The sequence below is a fragment of the Arachis ipaensis genome, chromosome B05 (genome assembly GCF_000816755.2).
Source record: "Arachis ipaensis cultivar K30076 chromosome B05, Araip1.1, whole genome shotgun sequence".
NCBI classification, from domain to species: Eukaryota; Viridiplantae; Streptophyta; class Magnoliopsida; order Fabales; family Fabaceae; genus Arachis; species Arachis ipaensis.
Window position 1 is genome coordinate 5,908,564 of NC_029789.2, and position 19,887 is coordinate 5,928,450.

General features: G+C 37.5%; 1 protein-coding gene across 1 annotated transcript; it reads right to left on the reverse strand.

The window, feature by feature from the left end:
* On the reverse strand, positions 15,504–18,889 carry LOC107642662 (malate dehydrogenase, glyoxysomal). The gene is made up of 10 exons (XM_021122905.1): positions 18,723–18,889; positions 18,492–18,644; positions 18,184–18,409; positions 17,410–17,708; positions 16,854–16,943; positions 16,690–16,773; positions 16,532–16,567; positions 16,297–16,386; positions 16,054–16,148; positions 15,504–15,965 (listed from the first exon to the last, which is right to left on the reverse strand). The coding sequence occupies exons 2-10, from the start codon at positions 18,567–18,569 to the stop codon at positions 15,893–15,895; spliced, it is 1,071 nt and encodes a 356-aa protein (XP_020978564.1). The 5' UTR covers positions 18,570–18,644; positions 18,723–18,889; the 3' UTR covers positions 15,504–15,892.

Genomic DNA, 19,887 nt, shown 5'->3' on the forward strand with positions numbered 1-19,887 from the left:
GTAAGAAACAAAAAAAAAACTAACATCATTCACTTTCTTTTTGTTTAGAACGGATTATCTAACCCAATTTACAATCCACAAAAGATAAAAAGTGAGACAAGTAACGTTTCTTCTTCATCTGATCGCCATTCAAGACGAAATTGGTCTTATAGATTTGCGAGAACAGCTACAAAACGGCAAAACCCATGTAATATTGTTTTGGGTTATTATGTATATTTCCAGGGTTGTTCAGAAAGCACCCACATGGGTTTCTGTGGTTTCATGGGAAGGGTTGGTCATGTTGTAGTGGTGTCCATATCTCCTAGCATTATCTATGTGGCTTTAAATTTTCCCACATTTGTATGCAAAGTAGTATAGATATAGATGGAACAAGTATTGTGTGTGTGTGTGTGTGTGAAAAGGATTGTTCAATTTATCTGAAAAGAAAAAAAATCTCCACATTTGGAAGTGCAATCTTTTTTTATTTCTTTTTTTTTTTTTTGTCAAAGAATTTTAATTTTCGAAAATTATGTTTTTTTTTTGTGTGTGTGTGTGTTTTTTTGTTTTTAGAAGAAGTCAAAAGAAAATAAAAACCAGAAACAAAGAAACAAGAGTTGAAAACTACACCCTCATCAGAAGGATTGGAGAATCAATTCAGTGGGCTAAATGCTCATCATTTGTTTGCCGAAAAATGACCACTATTTTACCCAAAAAAAAAAAACAAAAAAACCACTATATTTCTTATATGTTATCTTCTCTTTTTATTAGTTTTACGAATAAATAGTTAAATTGATCCTAAAAGATCATTTAATTTTTAAGTTAGCTTTTAAAAATTAAATTAATCAAAATTATTTCCAAAAAATTTTAAGTTAATCACATTAATCTCTTTACCAAATTTGTAACTAACGGCATTAATATTTTTTGAGCCAACAAATTAAAGTGATAACCTACGACATATAGCTAACAAATATTTTTTGAGCTGACGAGGGATAACCCACAACACATGGCTAACCTAATATTTGATGAGATAAGTTTATGGAACTATAACAAATTAGTCCTCAGTTACACAAACCCTAACCAAAAGAGGTTTTGCTTTGAATGAAAGAAGAATGGAATGACTGAGTTATGTGAAGAGCTAAAGAAGTATAGTGAGTCATTGGACAAAAAAAACTCATTACACATTAGTTTTAACTTAATTAGAACTCAACTTAATTGCCCGAGTCCAAAAGAAACTCAAATCGCTCTCTCGCATGGCTAATCACTATCCTTATGAAGCTCCTGCTGGCTGCTGCCAACAACTTCCTTGACCAAAGTCCCGGCCTCCTCACCTTTGACTCCACCGACTCCACCCTCGTCAGAGGAACCGACGCTTCCTCTCTCGCGACGCAGCTACTGTTGTAGCTTTTCTATTAGCGTCGATGATGCTTTAGCTCAGATTTGACAACGTTTTTGCTGCGCACCTCGTTGACGCAGTTGCAGGTGGTGGTTTTCACTCGTCACCGGTGTACCAGCTCCTCTCTTGTCGTCGCCACTGCAACTACTGTTGTAGCTTCTCCATCAGCATCAATGATGCTTTAGCTCAGGTCTGACAACGTTTTCACCTCTCACCTCGTCGACGCAGCCGCAAGTGGTGGTTTTCACTCGCTGCGGTGTACCAGCTTGAGCTCAGTAAGGCTGGCAATGAGTAGGGTAGAGTAGGATTTAGACTCCACCCTAATCTTACCTGCAGGTTTAAATTTTTTCTAAAACTCAAGCCTTGGGTTGAAAATCTCTCGATTCTAACCCTATCCACACTCTAAAATTTTTTACACCCGACTTTACTTGATTGGACTCTAACAAATTAATTTTTCCGATTAAACATAATATTGAATATTTCCATAGTTCGTAAACATACTATAGAATAAGCTCAAGATTATTGTCCTCTTTTCTTTTGCGTATTCCAACGGGGCCTAGCCCAATAAAAAGAAAAAAAAAAATCAAACTAGGGTATTAGCTCTTTTACAATCAGCTCCTAATAACACTTTTAAATCTTTAGGGGGATTATCTAGAAAAGTCATTCCAGGATCGTGCTTCACGCTATTCTTTGCTAGCTAGTTTGAACAAGCATTGGCTTCTCTTGGTATGCAATATAATTTCAGCTCCCACAGTCTCTCTTTCAAATCTACAATTTTGTTTACCACTGCATTTAAACTTCTGCTACCATCGAGTCAGTTTTCACAGTCATTCTTCTTATTCCCATGTCTCAGGCAACTTGAAGCCCGTACAAAATACTCTATAGTTTTACTTGTGTTGGTTGACATTAACCGATATTACTAACAAAATCGGCGATCCACTATCCTGTGGAAGTTCTAATTAAATCTTTACAACCTACCATTTTCTTTTTGTTTTGCACCGATCCGTCTATATTGAGATTCACCCAACCTTGGGAAGGTGTTCTCCATCTTTTCTCCTCTTGAGCCTTCTCAGGATTTAGATGTTGATGCCTTAATTTTAGAAAAGCTTCCCTGTTTGTATTCACAATTTCAAGATAATGGCTGCTGCCTTTTGGTGTCTAATAAATAGTGAGTTATAGATTTCCTTATTCCTTCAGTACCAGAGGCACCAGCAAGTTCCAATGAATATGTCTATCCACTTGTATTGTGATGACTTCCCGAGTTTGTTCTTTAGGTTCAGCTCAATCCATGCATTCTTTTAGTTATTAGAAAAGATGGGGATCGAAAAGGGATTTAAAAGTTGGTACCATATATTTGATGCTCTTGGACAGACTCTGAGAATATTTGTTATGGTCTCCTCTATATTGGTACAATAATGGTAGTTTGGGTTGACTCCAAAAAATCTTGCTTTCCTCTATGCTGTAAGTAACTTACCATGCATTATCTTTCACATATGAATTTTTAGTCTTTCTGGTCCCACCCATTTTCGGATTCTTTTCTACTTTGCCTCACCCGTGCTTCCATTTTCGGTTATCCTCTTATACGCAGAGACTACAAAAAATTCACCATTTGTGCTGTATTTTCACACTATGCTATCTCTGTCCATCTCTGCTTTCGATGTTTCCATTGCGCGAATTTTGTCTAAAGTAGGAATTGGTAAGAAATTTTGTAGCATCTATAGTTTTCATTCACCTGCTTCATCAACAAACTCCTTCACAGGGGTTCTAATTATATCTTCTGAGACAATACTTACTACCACATCTATAAATCTCCTTTCATTTTTAACCCAACTGTCAAGCCAAAATTTGACCTTTGTTCCATCTCCAACCATACATTTAATGTGATCCTTCATATCTATCCAGAGCTTGAAGATTTCTTTTCACATGGGTGAGTCAGCCTTACTACTTGTTAAGCATATGCTTCCATTGATCTCTTTTCCTTATCTTTTGAGAAGTAACTGTGCCCATAAAGACTCAGGTTCAGTGAATAAACACCACACTAGCTTGAATAAAAACGCATCATTCATTTTACTCAAGCTTTTAAATCCCACCCCTCCTTCTTGTTTCAACATGCATAGTATTTTTTAAGAGAAATGCTAGGGGGCCAGCAACTTTTGTGATTTGTAGCCATCAAATAGCCATCAATGATGGTTTTAATGGTGTGAGATTGGTGTGAGATTTCATCAAATGGCTCACTTTTCTTTGCTGGTTACATGCTGGCCAGAATTTAACAAAGCTGCTGGCCCCCTAGACTTTTCTATTTTTTAATTCATTAGATGAATTCTCCTTTGATTGTTACTCTCACCCCATACAAATTTCCTTTGCGCTTTCTCCAACTTTTGACAGATGTTCTTATTAACTTTAGCATGTTGCATTTCAAAATTTGCTATTGGTTCTGATACTGATTTTGCCAGAGTTATTCTCCCATCCAACGACAAGCATCGAGCTTTATATCCCTTAAACTTTGATTGAGTTCTTTCTAATATATTTTTTAATTTCTCTCTGCTGTTTCTGCTATTGTTAATGAGGGCTCTTAGGTATCTACCTAGGCATTCTTTTTCCTAAAACTAGCATTTTCTTATAATTCTCTTATTCATTTTTGACATCCTTAGAGAATGTGACTATTTTCTTCAATTTACTGACTTTAACCCCAAAACACTGTAGTATTCACTCATGGTGCTTAGAATAACTTCCATTTGTTACTCACTTGCTTCCGTAAATACCAACAAGTGATCCACAAAAAGATGAGAATTGGCTGGTCCCCAATTACTAATTGGCACTGCTTTCTAAATAAAGTTTTTGACTTGTTCCTCTATTAGTTGCGAAAACTTGTCCATGACTATAACAAATAAATAAGGTGAAATAGGATTTGTCTTATTCCTCTCGAAGGGATGAATCTTGCGTTTTGCCTCCATTCCACAAGACATTGTACTTCACTGACAACACACACTCCATAGTTAGATTAACAAAGCTCTCTGGTAGTCCAAACTCTTTAAGACAACCCCTCAAAAAATTCCAATCGAGTTGGTCATACGCTTTCTCAAAGTCGAATTTGATGGCCATTATGCCTCTTCTCCTTTTTCTTCTTTTCATCATTTGTGTCATCTCTTTAGCTATTATGATGTTATCTTGTATACGTCTTCTTTGGACAAAGCTTGATTGATGAGGCGCAATTCTATCCATTAGGGCTGGTTTTAACCTTTCAACCAAGGTCTTGGATACGCATTTGTAGCTAACATTACAAAGAGAGATTGGTCGAAACTATGATATAAACTCTAGAGTTTGGATTTTTGGGATGAGTGCAATGAAGGTATGATTGTAGTGCTGGATCATATTGAGGTTCCTCCAAACTTGCCTAACCATTTCAACCACAGTGTTTCCAACTGAGTCCTAGAATTCTTTGTAGAACAAAGCAGGGTAACCATCAAAATCAGGAGCCTTAAAAATTATCTTTCGAATTTTCTCCGCATTAGATTGATTATACATTTTTTTGAAAGTTTCCTTTGCTAGCAATGGATAAGTCTTCTCCATTTCAAGCGAGGTATTAGCTTTATTGTGATCTTCAAAGATATTTTTGAAGTAATCTACCGCATGATTTGTAAATCATGTTGCTTGTATGCGAAGTTTGTATTCGTAGGTTTTGATGAATGACAAACCAACAAAAGACATGAAAGACAAACCAACAAACAACTTGAAAGAACAAGCATGTTGAAAGATCAACCAACATTCAACGTTGAGGAATGAAGAGTTGAAAGCAACACAACAACAACAAGAAACTCAAGTCCACAACATTTGAAGACAAGTATAGTGTCTTAGGACTTAGGTAACTTCTTGTTAAGAACCAATTGCTAAATCTCTCAACACACACTCACAAAATGTTTTGATGCACATCTTGCAATTCGATGCTAGCCAAATGGTTTAAAAACTTGTTTTCAAAGGTACAAAAGCATAGGAATTGACTCCAACAAGTTTGAGATCAATCCTAAGCATTTTGAAGTGATTTTAAGCCATTCTTTAAGGTTTGCATCGATGCACACTCATCTTGCATCGAGCAACCTAGCTGAAAATTCAAATTTCAACTTCATAGGAACTTTAAATGTTGGATTGTGGTATCCGAAAGGATCCACTTGTGATTTGATTGGTTATTCCGATTCCGATTTTGCCGGTTGTAAATTGGATAGGAAAAGCACTAGCGGCACTTGTCACTTGCTAGGAAACTCTCTTGTTTCATGGCATAGTAAGAAACAAGTAAGTGTAGCCTTATCTACCGCCGAAGCCGAGTATGTAGCCGCCGGTAGTTGTTGCGCCCAAATTTTATGGATGAAACAACAACTTGTGGACTATGGACTCATGCTTGATCACATTCCTATCAAATGTGATAATACTAGTGGAATAAATTTAACCAAGAATCCGGTTCAACATTCAAGAACCAAGCATATTGAGATTAGACATCACTTCATAAGAGACCATGTTGAAAAGGGTGATGTGGTTATTGAATTTGTCGAAACTAGTAAACAACTAGCGGACATCTTTACTAAACCTTTATGTAAAGAAAGTTTTTTTAACATCCGAAATGAACTTGGTATCTTGGATTCTAATCTAATATGATTTGTTTGAATTCATTGTGTTTATATTGCTATTTTATCTCTTACTAACTTAAGCATTGGAGATATCCAATTAGCCATTGTTTTGTAGGTTTATGAGTTGATGAATGAGTGATTAATCTTGAGGTAGATTGAAGAATTTGAAGATTATAAACAATGGAGGATCAACAAATTGAAGTTTATAATAGTTTAAATGAGTGTATACATGATGGAACTCAAAGGATTGAAGAAAGAACTACCAAAGGATGAAAATTTGGTGATTTTGGGCAAAATGATGCATGTTGCATCGATGCAACCAAGCTTTGCATCGATGCAAAGCACACGACGTGCTATGTGCATCGATGCAAAGCCCATTGCATCGATGCAAACAAGACCAAATTACATAAAAACACGTAAATTTGGCATTTTTGTGCAAACAAAACCCCACTTTTTCATCATCTTCAACCTCACAACTTATATCTCCACCTCCAAACCTCCATTACCTCCAAAACAAGCTCACATATAGCTTCATACAACTCACAAAACTTAGATACCCACTACAAACAAATTACATATTTGAAGTCCCCACATTCTCCTCTACAAAACCCATAAAACAAAATCATCCACAATGCCTAGAATCAAGAGAACCGTCAAGAAGTCAAAAGGTTCCTCAAGTGTGGTTCCACCTCTAAATAATCATCCTTTGGCAAGGTACTTTGCTTCTAATGAAGATCTTCAATTCTATGAGGCAAGGCTCGCCGGAAGAAAGGAAATTCCTCCGAGGTATTTGGATCCGACCCTTCTTGTCATTCAGTGAAGTCTTCTCCAAAGCTTTCTATAAAATAAAGTGCATTATTGTTGCTTTCAAAATCATTTATAAATGCATATCCTCAAAATTGGTTTGTCATTATTAAAAAGGGGGAAATTGTAAATCATGTTGCTTGTATGCGAAGTTTGTATTCGTAGGTTTTGATGAATGACAAACCAACAAAAGACATGAAAGACAAACCATCAATTCACCCCCCCCCTCTTGAGTAATTGTGCATAGGTTCTACATGATTGACCAGATCTTCCGAGTATTTAATCCAGTCTCCATTATTACTTCTTAATTTGAAGATTTTGTTGTTCCTTCTTCGAATGATTGTTCTAGTCTGGTAGTATTTTTATTACGATCTCCATAAACAATCCATTGATTCCTTGCCTTCTACATCCATAAAACCTCCTCTTTATCCAGCAACTCTTTTAGTTCTTTATTTAACTCGATCTCTAACCTCTCCAAAAATGAATTTTCCCATAGCTGTTAGCTCTTTGAAAACATCCAATGCAACTTAATATTTTTCTTTTTTGCCTCCCTACATGTCCAAACACCTCTTTGTTCCACACCAAGAGTTGTTTCGTAAAATCTTCCAGAGCTGGTTTTAAACTTGAGTGACTTTGCCAATATTGGTTTATAAAATCATCAAAAAAAGAGCGGAGGTTCCACGTGACTTCATAACAGAATGGTTTCTCTCTAACAATATAGATCTGGGGTTCCAGATTGATAAGCAACGGGTGATGGTCTGATCTAGTTCTTGCTAATATGTCAACCCTTGCCTCAGGAAACCTGGATCTCCAATTAGCATTTGAAAGTGCTCGATCTAGCCTCTTGAAGACTCGATATAATTCCTCCCATTGCGGCCCTCTCCATATGAATCTACTTCCAATGTACCCTAAATCAATCAAAGCACAATTGTCAATCCAATTACTAAATCTTTTGCATCCTTTGGAATCAATTCTCCTTTCCCCTTTCTTTTCATGTGGCATCGCTGTTTCATTAAAGTCTCCCACCAATAGCCATTCTCCCTGTAAGCTCTCAGCCAAAATTCTTAATTCTTCCCATAATTCTCGTCTATTGCTTTCTTGGGGACTTGCTTAAAGAGTAGTAAAAAATCACTTTTGCTTATTCTCTTGTTGAATTTTCATGTGGAATATTGAGCTTCAGAATATATTATATTAACCGTCAAGTCAGAGTCTCTCCAAAGGATCTATATGACTCCACTAAATCCTTTGGCCTTCTCAATGTGAAATTTATCATACCAAAATTTCTGATTGCTTTCAAGACCTGATCCCCACTACACCTTGTCTCCATCAACACAACTAAATTCGGCTTATTAATTCTAATAATGTCCTTGAGAGTTCAACCAAAAGCAACACTTGCTAGCCTCTACAAATTCCAAATCATGACTTTCATAGGACTTGTTCCTGTCTAGTAATCTAAGCCGAGGTATAACTCCTTCTAATGCCGAGGTATAACTCATTCTTCCATGTGTATGGGGTTTTCTGTCCTAAGAACACAGATGCCGAGCTATACTTCAGTTGTCAAGGAACACCGGAGGAGGTTGGGACCTGCAAAGAGACTCCAACGCTCAAGTTAGTAAGAGTAGAAGATGAATATCAAATTACTCAGAATGAATAGTGTACCTCTTTCATGTCAGGAGTGGATGTATTTATAGAATTGTTGTGGTTACTTAGTGGGTCTAATATTGTAGTAACTGCTGCTCTTTAGTGAGCTTGTTTAGAGAGATTTACAGAAAAATTCCTGTGCCGATTTGGGTTAGCACGTAGTTGTTTGATTTGATAGGATAAGTATGTTAGAAGACCAGAATACGTACTCTCCACGTACTCCTGATATAGCACGTGTTTATTTAGTTTTAATCATATTCCGATTTATAGTTTTACCTGAACGGATCAGGACTAATACCAAAGTAAAGAACAAAAATAAAGTAATTATACCTCCTCCGCAAGAGAGGTACTAACTCCTCCTTCCATGATTTCCATCTCGCTATCGTGCCTCTGTAATATCGCTTCAGGGTGTTGGACCTCCACCGCTTCCATCTCACCACCATTCTCCTGGGCTCTCCTCACTTCATACTGCAAAGCTGCTTCTATCATTATCTCCGTCTCAATATAGTTCAGATCAGGTGGCTTTGGTTCACCAAGGACTCCCATTTCCTCATCCATGGGAGCTATTTTCGGGACATAAGTGCCTTCTATAGAGGGGTCTACAGGTGAGGTATGATTAGCCACAATGGTTTCAAAGTTATTTTGGCTTTGGTTATGTGTCTGGTTGTTATGACGGGAGGTTATTTTGTTGGGTTGGTTTCTGGATGTTTCATGTGATGGAATTCTATTCTGAGTTGGGATCTGATTGTTTGCTAGAATGGACTGATGTTTTTTGTCATAGATTTTGTCCAAGGAATCATCCTTGTTTTCCTGAGTGTTGGGTCTTTGAGAATGGGCCTTTGGTGTTGGACTTGGGTTGAGTATTTCTCTATTACTATTAGTTGTTTGAGCTTGCATCACTACTTTTTCTTTAGTATTTCTTTGCTGAGCTTTATGATTCCCTTCTTCTTTATCTTTTTCTACATTCTGATAAGAATTCTTATAGGAGTGCATCCCTTTATTCCTCAAAATATCAAACCTCGTACCCCTCATGATTAGCTGCTCCCTCTTACCATTCTCTCCATCAGCCCCACTACCTTCACCTTTTTCCATCCTTGTTGTCCTTTTTTCATACACCTCCTCGTTATCTTCAATATTTTTTTACCTTTGTTAGTAGCGTTAATTCCTGCAATGCCCTTATCAGCAACTTCTCTCCCCTGTTCATTCCTCCTTTCGCCATTTTTCTCACCCTAGTTCTTCCCTTGCATCTCTTGGTTTGGCTGTTGTGTGTTCTGATTTTTGGGACATGTTGAGCGGTCATGACCTACCAAACCACAAGTAAAGCAAATGTTGTGAATCCCTTCATACTTCACATAGTAACGGTTACTACTGATGGAATACTGTGATACTAGAGGTTCAGTTACATCAAGCTCTACATATAGCCGAGAAAACTTTCTCTTACACTTCTCAGCTATGTGTATATCCACCCTTAAAGTTCTTCCTCTCCTAAACCTTTCACAAAACCTCTTTAGATATTCTATCACATTTTTTTAAGTCAATAAATAATGTATAGATCCTTTTTAATTTATATTTTTTCATCATTCTCTTTAGCAAGTATAAATGATCTATTTGATATCAAACCAAATTGGAGTTAAGCCCCATTTTGGTCCCTGAGATTGGCGAGTTGCATTGATTTAGTCCTCTAGATCCCGATTGCACTAAATTAGTCCCCCAGATTCAGAAAAATGCACCAGGTTAGTCCTTAGCCTATTTTCCGTCACCAGAGCACTGACGCCATTAGTGACGTGGCCAAATATTGTCACGCTGGACACACTAACGGTTAGATGATGTGGCTTAAAATTTGATTTGCTCCAATTTAGTCCTTATCCCCTTTTTAAAACCTAAATTCATCCTGTAACTTCATCATCTTCTTCTTCTTCCCGTCTCTCTCTGGTTCTTCGTCTCCTACTCCTTTCCGAGTTTACCATCATGATTGCAAGTGGGAGCTAGAGTTCCGTGCGGTCCAACACAAGGAGTTCGAGTTGAAGTAGAGCATCGGGTGTTCCACAGTGGTGTGGGTGTGGGTGCCGCCCTGTTCTTCAGTGGTCCACAACAGAGGCTAACCCTAACAAGCCATTCTTTGGTTGCCCTAACTACAATATTAATGGTAAGAGGTGGTGTGGTTTGTTTGTCTGGGCTGGCATTGGAGAAGACCTTAGAGAAAGGGTAATTTCTACTGTGGATGGTGCCAAGTTAGGGTGGATTTGGCTTGGAGAATTGGGAAGATAGAGGCTGAAGTTAGAACCCAAAAAATATACATTTTATTTTTGGCTTTGTTTATAGTATTTGTTGTTGGTTTTATGTTGGTAGTTAAAGCTTGAAGATGATTTTATGTTACTGTGTTCAGGGTTAATGTGTAGTAGAAGAAAGAAAAAGTCTCCTTCTCAAATTTTCAAGTTGTTTTCTGTCATCCAATAAAATTGTTGAAAAAAATTGCAAAAAAGAAATCTGAAGTAGCATAATTAAAGCTGGAACAAATTGTCATAATAATAATAACCATATCAATAAATTTTAACAAAAGTAACAATACTCCTGCCATATTAATGACAACTCTCCCAAACAAGTAAAGAGTAGTTCTAAATCCAAAATACACACATGCTAAAGGACAGAGAGTGTCATCATTGTTATATTGTATCCAAATATATAAACAGTCTACTATCATAAATTCAGGCCATAAAACAAAAAGTATGATTCATAAAAAGATTCATAGTTTCATCCAAAATAGGCTGCATAGATCAACTACACCTTCATTTCTTCTTCCTTGGTGGCTTGAAACTAGGTGTTGGGACAAATTTTAGGAAGTTGGCCAGTTTGAAAGATGTGGCTGAGCTTGCTCCTTGTAGTGGATCCATAGTGACCGATCCTAATGGTGGTGTGGAGGACCTCCTTCTGGTCTGTAACTTGGATGGCCTCGCAGGTGGATCCTGTTTCAATAGGACATAAATTTAGTTGAATGTGCACAACAATTTTAACTATGAGTTGTGAAACTAAATGCAACTACCTCTTGACTATGTTGGGACTGTTGTGCATCCGAGTAGTTTGGCTAGAAGAGGTCGATCTCAACCACCTGGGCATCAACTGGTGCAGGTGCCTGAGCAGGGGCTTCTGGAGTAGCTTGAGAAGGTGCTTCTGGAGGAGCTTGAGTAGGTGCTTGAACAGCATTTCCTTATACATTGGGCTTTGTCTTAGCAGTAGCGGCAGCTGCAGCTACATCAGCAAGAGTTTGAGCAACATCAGCTGCTCTCTTTTTTGGACAACTCCTCTTTGTGTGCCCTTTCTGTAGACAGTATCTGCAAGTAAATGGTTTTAGTTGTCTCTTTAAAGTTCCAGTCACCTTAGATTTCTTGCTTCCTCCATTACCCTCATCTGCATCCTTTCTCCTTTTCTTTGTGAGTGGTCCAGTCTTCTTCTTTTTCTTTGGAGCTTGTGGTCTATTCTGCTCATATTTTTTCCAAAGAGATTGTCCAGGCAATGGATTTACATAATGTGCATAAGTGTCTCTATATGCGTCCATGGTGAGCCACTTATGACAAAAATATTCAGGTCTCTTATTCACCCTTGCGAGTGCCGCACACGCATGTACATAGGGCATTCTTGAAGTAATTAACATAATAATATTCCTGAAGTAATTAACAAAGTAATGTGTTATTAAAGTATTTCCCTCAGTCAGTACACAGCTATTCAAACCAACATGTCAACACCTTAACAAACAATTTACATTAACTAGCAATAGGCTAAACCTTAACAACTGTTGTAATAATAGAGTATACTATGAAAGGGCAGGGTTTTCCTTTTGCATGTCACTCATAAAGCACCATTTGTTTTCTTTATAGTCTCCGAGGTTCTCATGGAGTAGCTCAAAAAATCACCTCCAATTCTCCGTGTTCTCGACATCCACAATTGCCCATGCTATAACATATATGTGATGATTTGCGTCCTAACCCACTGCGGATAAAATCTGGCCTCCAGTTTGTATTTTAAGGAATGCCCCATCTAAACCAATCAGTCACCTACACCCTGCCTTAAAACCATTCTTGCATCCACTAAGACATACATACATCCTCTGAAAGATCACCTCTCCATCTGGTTGTGGGATGATTCCAATTCTAACTGTTGATCCCGGATTACACTTTAAGAGTGTTTCTCGGTAGTCCCTGACCATTGTATATTGGGCCTTCTCATCTCCATATACCACAGCTCTAGCGTCTGCCAAGGCTCTAGAAATTGAATTCCTATTTAACACCAGGTCACACTTAGACTTGAAGTAGACAGCTGCCTCACATTGTCTGAAGTTAGGATATTTTCTAACCTTCTTCACTAACTTGTTAGTCAACCAGTTCCTATTTGCAGCTCGGTTGGTGGCTTCTCTAGCACATGTGTGGTCGTCATTGAAAGTTTTTATCTGCCAACATGTCTCCTCATGATCCCGTGAGGCATATACCACCCACTTGCACTCCTCAGCCTTACAGACAGTCCTGCATCTCACAGCATCGTTCTTAATAAACTGAATCTGTCTGCCTTCTTGAATTGTAAACTCTCTCATTGCCTCTCTGAACTCAGACTTTGTATTAAACTTCATCCCCATCTCAAGTTTTAAATCACCGAACCAAATACCATCTCTAAATACCGGGAAGATATCATCTGGCTCTTCTTCAGAAAATTCATCTTCCGAAGGAGGAGGAGTCTTCATTTCCTCCGAGTGCCAAGAGTTGGCCCCATCAGACTCTGCTCCAGGATCCAAAGCATTGTCCAGGTTTTCATCTCGAAGGACTTCTAAGAAACTTAATTCCACCTCACACTCCTCATCATCCACCACCAATTCATCATCATCATTTAGAAACTTTCTCTTAGACTTTGCTAGTCCCTCAGTACGTGCATGCTTCAACCCAGAGGATCTTTTCTTGGTCTCACATTTTTTTCCAACGACATCATCATCACTTGAGCTATCATCTCTCCCAGGATCATATGAACTGTCCTCCGTGGTGTGTTCATCTTCAGAAGAAGACAACCTTAGAACTTGTTTTTTCTTGTCATGTTGCTGTACCTTCCTCACTTTTGAAGCAGACCTTGTGCAATAGGCTTTAGTAGTGATTTTGGGCTTTGGATTTAGTTTGGGTTTGGACACAGAATTCGGGTTGGGCTTGGGCTTGGGCTTGGAGGCATTCTTCGGGTTGGCATTGGCCTTGGAGGATGATGTAGTATTAGTTTTCGGATTTGGGTTGGCATTTGAATTGAGTTTAGTTTTTGGGGTAACTGGAGGAGTCTTGCTAACAGGCTTTGCAGTAGTAGCTTGGCTAGGATTAGAGTTGGATGTGGTAGTGGAATTTTTTTTGGGGTGTTGGGTTATTAGCACCAGGATTTGTTGGTTCTGTGCTCTTGGGTGGTGAGGTCTTATGCGTTGGTTCATTGTTGTTGGTGAATAGAGTCTCATCAGCAGGGACAGTGGGTATATTAGTTTGGTTTGGGATCTTGTCTTGTAGAGGTTCATTGTCAGGTTCATCACTAACCTTTCTCAACTCATCATGGTCACCCTCAACATACACCACAATCTCATTTCCCTCAAGAATTTCTGGTGATGAAACTGCATGCTCAAAGTAAACATCAACCAGCCCATCATTCTTTTCACCCATGAAACACATCTCTCTCAACTCATCATCACAATTCAGAGTTCTTAACCCACTGTCTAAACTCCTCCCGGGAACATGCCACCAACATTCTCCTAGCCTATCATATCCTAGTTCTTTATAATAATTTCTCACCCAAAAAACATCTAAAGTATCTACATCAATGTCACCAACGCATGCCTTCTTATCAGGAGAATATATAGTCATCACGTTTTCATCTTTCTGAAACCTTCCCCCATGGTGGAACATAATATCTAAGTGCACATCCATCTGCATAATTCAAAAAAAAAATTTTCAGCACCAGTTCCACACAATGATCCCTTTAAGATAGTTTTCATCAACTACATTCATACATGACAGAGAGATATATCAAAATAAAACACAATTATCCACCATCGGAACAGAGCATGAAGACAAACCCCAAAAAAATAGTGGTGCACAACATCGAAATAAAATCCTAGCACATAATCGACTACAAACCTTAGGGAATAACAATATACAAAGCAATAAACTATGATCAACAACCATCAACACATTCCCTAAAATTTGAAAAAATAAAAATTTAATCTCTTCACTAACTTCGGTGACGGAACAGAAGCTCCTTCTAGCGGCAAAGTAGTTCCTCAGACAACTAACACTCGTGATCCAGCAGTCTCCAGGAATCCTATTGCAGTTACCCGTTCCTATTTTGGATCACTCATGGAAGAGAGACGTTTTTCTACTGCGTCACTCATGGAGGAGTTGAAGATGAAGAGTGGAGACAAAAGAGGGATATGCAAACGTTTTGTTTTCCTTCGCATACAAACAACGTCACTCAAAGGGGTTTTTTAGCACAAAATTAGAAATGACACCGTTTCCTAGTGTCCAGGGTGGCAATATTTGGCCACGTCTCTAACGGCGTCAGTGCTCCGATGACGGAAAATAGGCTAAGGACTAACATGGTGCATTTTTTCGAATCTGGGGGACTAATTTAGTGTAATCGAGATCTGGAGAACTAAATCAGTGCAACTCACCAATCTCAAAGACCAAAATGGGACTTAACCAAATTGGATATCCAAAACTTAAGTCTCCCTGTCTTAACCTTCTTTTTATGGCTATTTTCCATAGCTTTAAAGTATGTCTCATAAGCTCGATTTAATTATAGTTTCAAAAACTTCATATATTCTCTTTATTCTTATAAAAAGAACCAAAATACTCTTCCTCCATTTGTATAACACCTTTTTAGAAATTAAAATTTCATTAAAAAAAATAATTAACCAACAATTTTTTTCCTTATATCTTTCCAAACTTCAATCTGCATATTACATTCTAAAATCAATAGATGTCAGTAGATTAAGATATTTTAGTATTACTCACAGCAGTACATATAAAAATATCTAATATTTGCTCTATAAATATAATATAGTCCAGGAAAAGAAGCGATATTTGGGCTTTCTTTAGTGCAGAATAAACATTCTTACAAAGTTCATGGCATCAAACTCAAAGGGAACCATGACCAAAAACCAAAAACCAAAAAAAAAAAAACTCAAAAGGGAACAAGAAGACTTGAAACAAGAACAATAGTTCTCAATACAGTGTCCCTAATTCCCCATCATTACACGTTTGCTGTATGATGATGTATTGAAAATGATCCATTTTTATTACATAATTCCAGAAAGATACCAATATATAAATTACATATTTCCAATTAAAAAATTGATATCTCAACTTGGACATAGCACAATACTGCAACTTATTTTCAGGATCTAAGATGACTTGGATTTCTATGTAAAATTGGTATCATGGGCTTGCTCTCATTTTCTGACGAAAGCAACACCTTTCTCGATGCTACTTGCTAACTCTTTCTTGGCCTTTTCCAAACTCTCCCTGTTGATATGAAAATCTAGTTTATAGCTCTAAATGTTTCAGTTAGACCTATACATCAATGCAAGTCGGTGATTATAGTACTGCATACCTCTCATAATCATTTAGGGGACCAAGAGGAAGAACTTCCTCAACCCCACCACGGGAAAGTCGCACTTTTGATGCAAAGTATGGGATTTCAGTCACCTATGACAGACTTCGTTAGTTCATAAAAAGATTGCTTACTCTAGCTTAGATTTTTTAGTAGCACAATTAACAATACTACATTACAAAGAAAAAGAGATAGCAACTGTACAATGGCACCTGAGCAAAACGACTTCTTATTCTTATATACCTGTGAATCAATATATGCACATTCAATGATCCCGGCATCTCCTCTCAGTGCACGGAGGCATGATTCTGCAAATTTAGCAGCAGCAAATGCCTGCAATTTATAACAAACTTGGTATTACATTTACTTGAAACAAATTATGTTAACCATGAATATTATGTACATTCTGTAAAGCAATTATATACTCTGAAAAAAGATACAATTGCACTATCTTCTGTAAGGTAAATAAAATACTAACCATTGATAGAGTTGCAGAGCCAGCTCCAGCTTTGGCCTAGGGAAATCACATCATTGTATAAATAAAAATTCCAATGTGAATATAGTCCATAGCAATGGGGGAATGTATCTAACACGAAATTATTATAAAAGAGTACCAAGACAAATATAATTTTTCACCTCAACAACTTCAGTTCCACCATTTTGTATGCGATCTGTCAGGTACTCGACCTCTTTTGGGGTGAAAGTGCTTGGAGGTTTAACCTAAATACAGTATTACATTTTCAAGTATCCTGAACCAAATATCATGACAATTTTTAATTTCAAGTAGTATAGTGCCATACCTGAGAAAGAAGAGGTAAAATAGTGATTCCTGCATGTCCCCCAATGACAGGGACATCCAGATCCCTTGGATCAACACCTAGAACTTCTGCCTGCAATTTAGCTGATAAGATTAGAATGAATGGGTTCCAACTTGGCAACCTAGTTTAATTAACAGAGGACTGCGTCAGAACACAATATGCAAAGAGCCACAATCACAGAAACTTGTTTTGGTAGTACCCAGACTTCAACAAACAATGTTGTAGAATCCGCATAATTTAGATGGTCAAACGGAGGAGAAGTATTTCAAAGAATGCTAATTAATGTACTTTAAGCCAACAATGTACATTGCCTAAAGCAGTCAGTTCAACTCAACTAAATCTTCAATTCATCAATCAAATCTAACAATCTGTTATAATCAAGCAATAAGCCTAGCTTGTCAAAGCTCAAATTTTGGCATCAGAGATTTTGTTTCAGTCAAAGCTCAAAATGGTCTAGTTACCCTAATTGTCCACTATAGAGATCTGCATGTATTAAATGACTGTAGTAACTGCCAGAATAAGTAGGCAGAGTACATACCACAAATGTATTGGCTCTAACAACATCAAGCTTTGTCACTCCCAAAAGTTTCTTAGGATCATAAGTACCAGCTTTTTTGAAAACTTCAGCAGCAATTGGAACCGTGGAGTTAACAGGATTACTTATGATGTTGACAACAGCTTTGGGACAGAACCTTGCAACTGCTTCGGAGAGTGATTTAACAATTCCAGCATTTATGTTGAAGAGATCATCTCTTGTCATACCAGGTTTGCGGGCAACAACCAAATGGAAAGAGCTTTCACTTATTCCGGCAAAACAATCCAATCCAAGGTAAAGAACTCACAAATCACAAATCAAGTTAACTACTTTCTAATAAGAGACTGTTATCAAAGATAAGGACAAAAAGAAGATGCAAAAATATAACTTTAAAATTAGAATGGAAAATTTTGTACAATCATCCAATCCAATCATTTATTTGACTTAACTATGAACTATTTGTTGCAAACAGAAACATATAACATAATTGGATGATAGTGACCCTATTATAACGAAACAGAAATGGTAGGGGCATCAGAATATATTTATTTTGCCCATCATTTAGGCATCAGCTCAATTTCTTTAATCTAGTTTTAATCTAGAAATCAAATAACATACTTTATCACATACTTTTAAACATTAACGGCTATGAGCCAAAACAATAAATTTTGATGGTCCTAGCATTTCTCATAACGAAATTTACGTCCTATTGTAAGATAAATTAGAATGATAGTGAGAGACATGAAACTATGAAAGCATTGTGATAGAATAATGAGCTTACAACAGCGCCAGTGTCCATGTGGCTGACATCAGCAGTGACGCCGGGGGTGTTGACGACGTCGTATAGGTGAAGAACGGAGATGAGAGGATTCATCTTCATCAACATGGAGAGAGGCTGTCCTATGCCACCTGCAGCCCCCAAAATGGCCACTTTGAACCCCGGGGCAGCACCTTTGGATCTGCAATGTGCACGCGTCAAGCACCCATCACCATCACCCTCCACCTGTTCGACAATAGAACTGTGTTAGTGTTATCAATGAAAGGAAGAAGAGATCAGAAAGAAGGGAATCGTGAGAAGAAGGAACCTTGGGATTGGGAGGGTTGAGATGGGAGGCGATTCTCGCAATTCGCACATTCACATCTGAATTTTGCTGCACACTCATAGTCGCGAATTTCTCAGGCAAGTGATGGTAGTTGCAACTTGGAATGTGAATAATGAATATGAATTGAATGATGATCTGTATATACGTAAGAAGCTTAGCGTATAGGAGATGGAGATAAGTTGATAATATGAATTGGGAAGCGTGAAGATTCACCTTTATCCGAATACGTTACAAGTGCGCTGTGTTTTTTTGGTTCTATCTTCGATCTTCAAGATCGCCGTTTGCACACTGCTGTTTGGACCGACCTTCCAATCTCATCACCCATTTTTTTTTAGTTATGCTACTAATCCAATCTTTTTTCTAATCAAACAAGTCGTCGAATCTCAATAAAAATTAGTTTTATTAAAGAGAGCGTGACGTGAATACACGTTTTAAATAATGAAAAGTTTTGTATTTCTCTCTTCTTTTTTTTTTTTTCTTTTTATTGTCTTTTATTACTATGGTTGTTGTTGGGTGTTTCTCATCTTTTCTTTTGGCAGTTTTTCTTCTTTTGTGTGTTTTCTTTTCATCGTTTTTTATTAATGTTGTTGTTGTATTTTTACTTTTCCTTTTCCTCTTTTTAGTAATTTTACAGCATTATGTATTTTTTTTGTTTGATTCTTTTATTTTTAATCTTGTTAAAAGAGTAAAAACAGAAGAATAATGCGAAGATAAAACAATAAGAAGAAAACGATAATAATGATCGGGAGGAACATAGAGGTCTACATAGACGACATGCTGATAAAAATCACAGCAGATGGTGACCTCATAGCTGATCTGCGAGAGACCTTCAGTAACCTCCGACTTCACAACATGAGGTTAAACCCGGTAAAGTGTGCGTTTGGAGTCTAGGGAGGAAAGTTCCTCAGATTCATGGTGACTCAGAGAGATATTGAAGCTAACCATGAAAAGTGTCAAGCCATATTGAATATGTCAAACCCTCAAAACCTTAAAGAGGTACAAAGATTGACAGGTCGGTTAGCCGCCTTGTCAAGGTTCCTAGGAGCCTCAGCCGAAAAGGCAAAACCTTTCTTTAAATTAATGAAGAATGGAGTAACTTTTGAGTGGATAGAGGAGTGTGAAAAAACATTTTTGCACTTCAAAACCTTATTATCTTCTCCTCCTGTCCTCGCGAAGTCGGAACCTGAGAAACCGCTATACTTGTATTTATCTGCCATTGATAAATCTATGGTTTCAGCTTTAGTGATTAAAGATGACAATAAACAGCAACAACCTGTGTATTTTATTAGTAAGGTCCTTTAAAGTCTCGAACTGAGATATTCAAAGTTGGAAAAACTTGCTTTTTCAGTACTTATATTGGCATGCCGTTTAAGAAGTA

What these genes read in the sequence shown, in the direction of transcription:
- LOC107642662 (XM_021122905.1), bottom strand. Translation starts at nt 18,569, where the DNA reads ATGAGTGTGCAGCAAAATTCAGATGTGAATGTGCGAATTGCGAGAATC. An exon ending in TCAACCCTCCCAATCCCAAG is followed by an intron (nt 18,410 to 18,491) that starts GTTCCTTCTTCT and finishes ATTGTCGAACAG; the next exon opens with GTGGAGGGTGATGGTGATGG. An exon ending in GGACACTGGCGCTGTTGTAA is followed by an intron (nt 17,709 to 18,183) that starts GCTCATTATTCT and finishes GTGATTTGTGAG; the next exon opens with TTCTTTACCTTGGATTGGAT.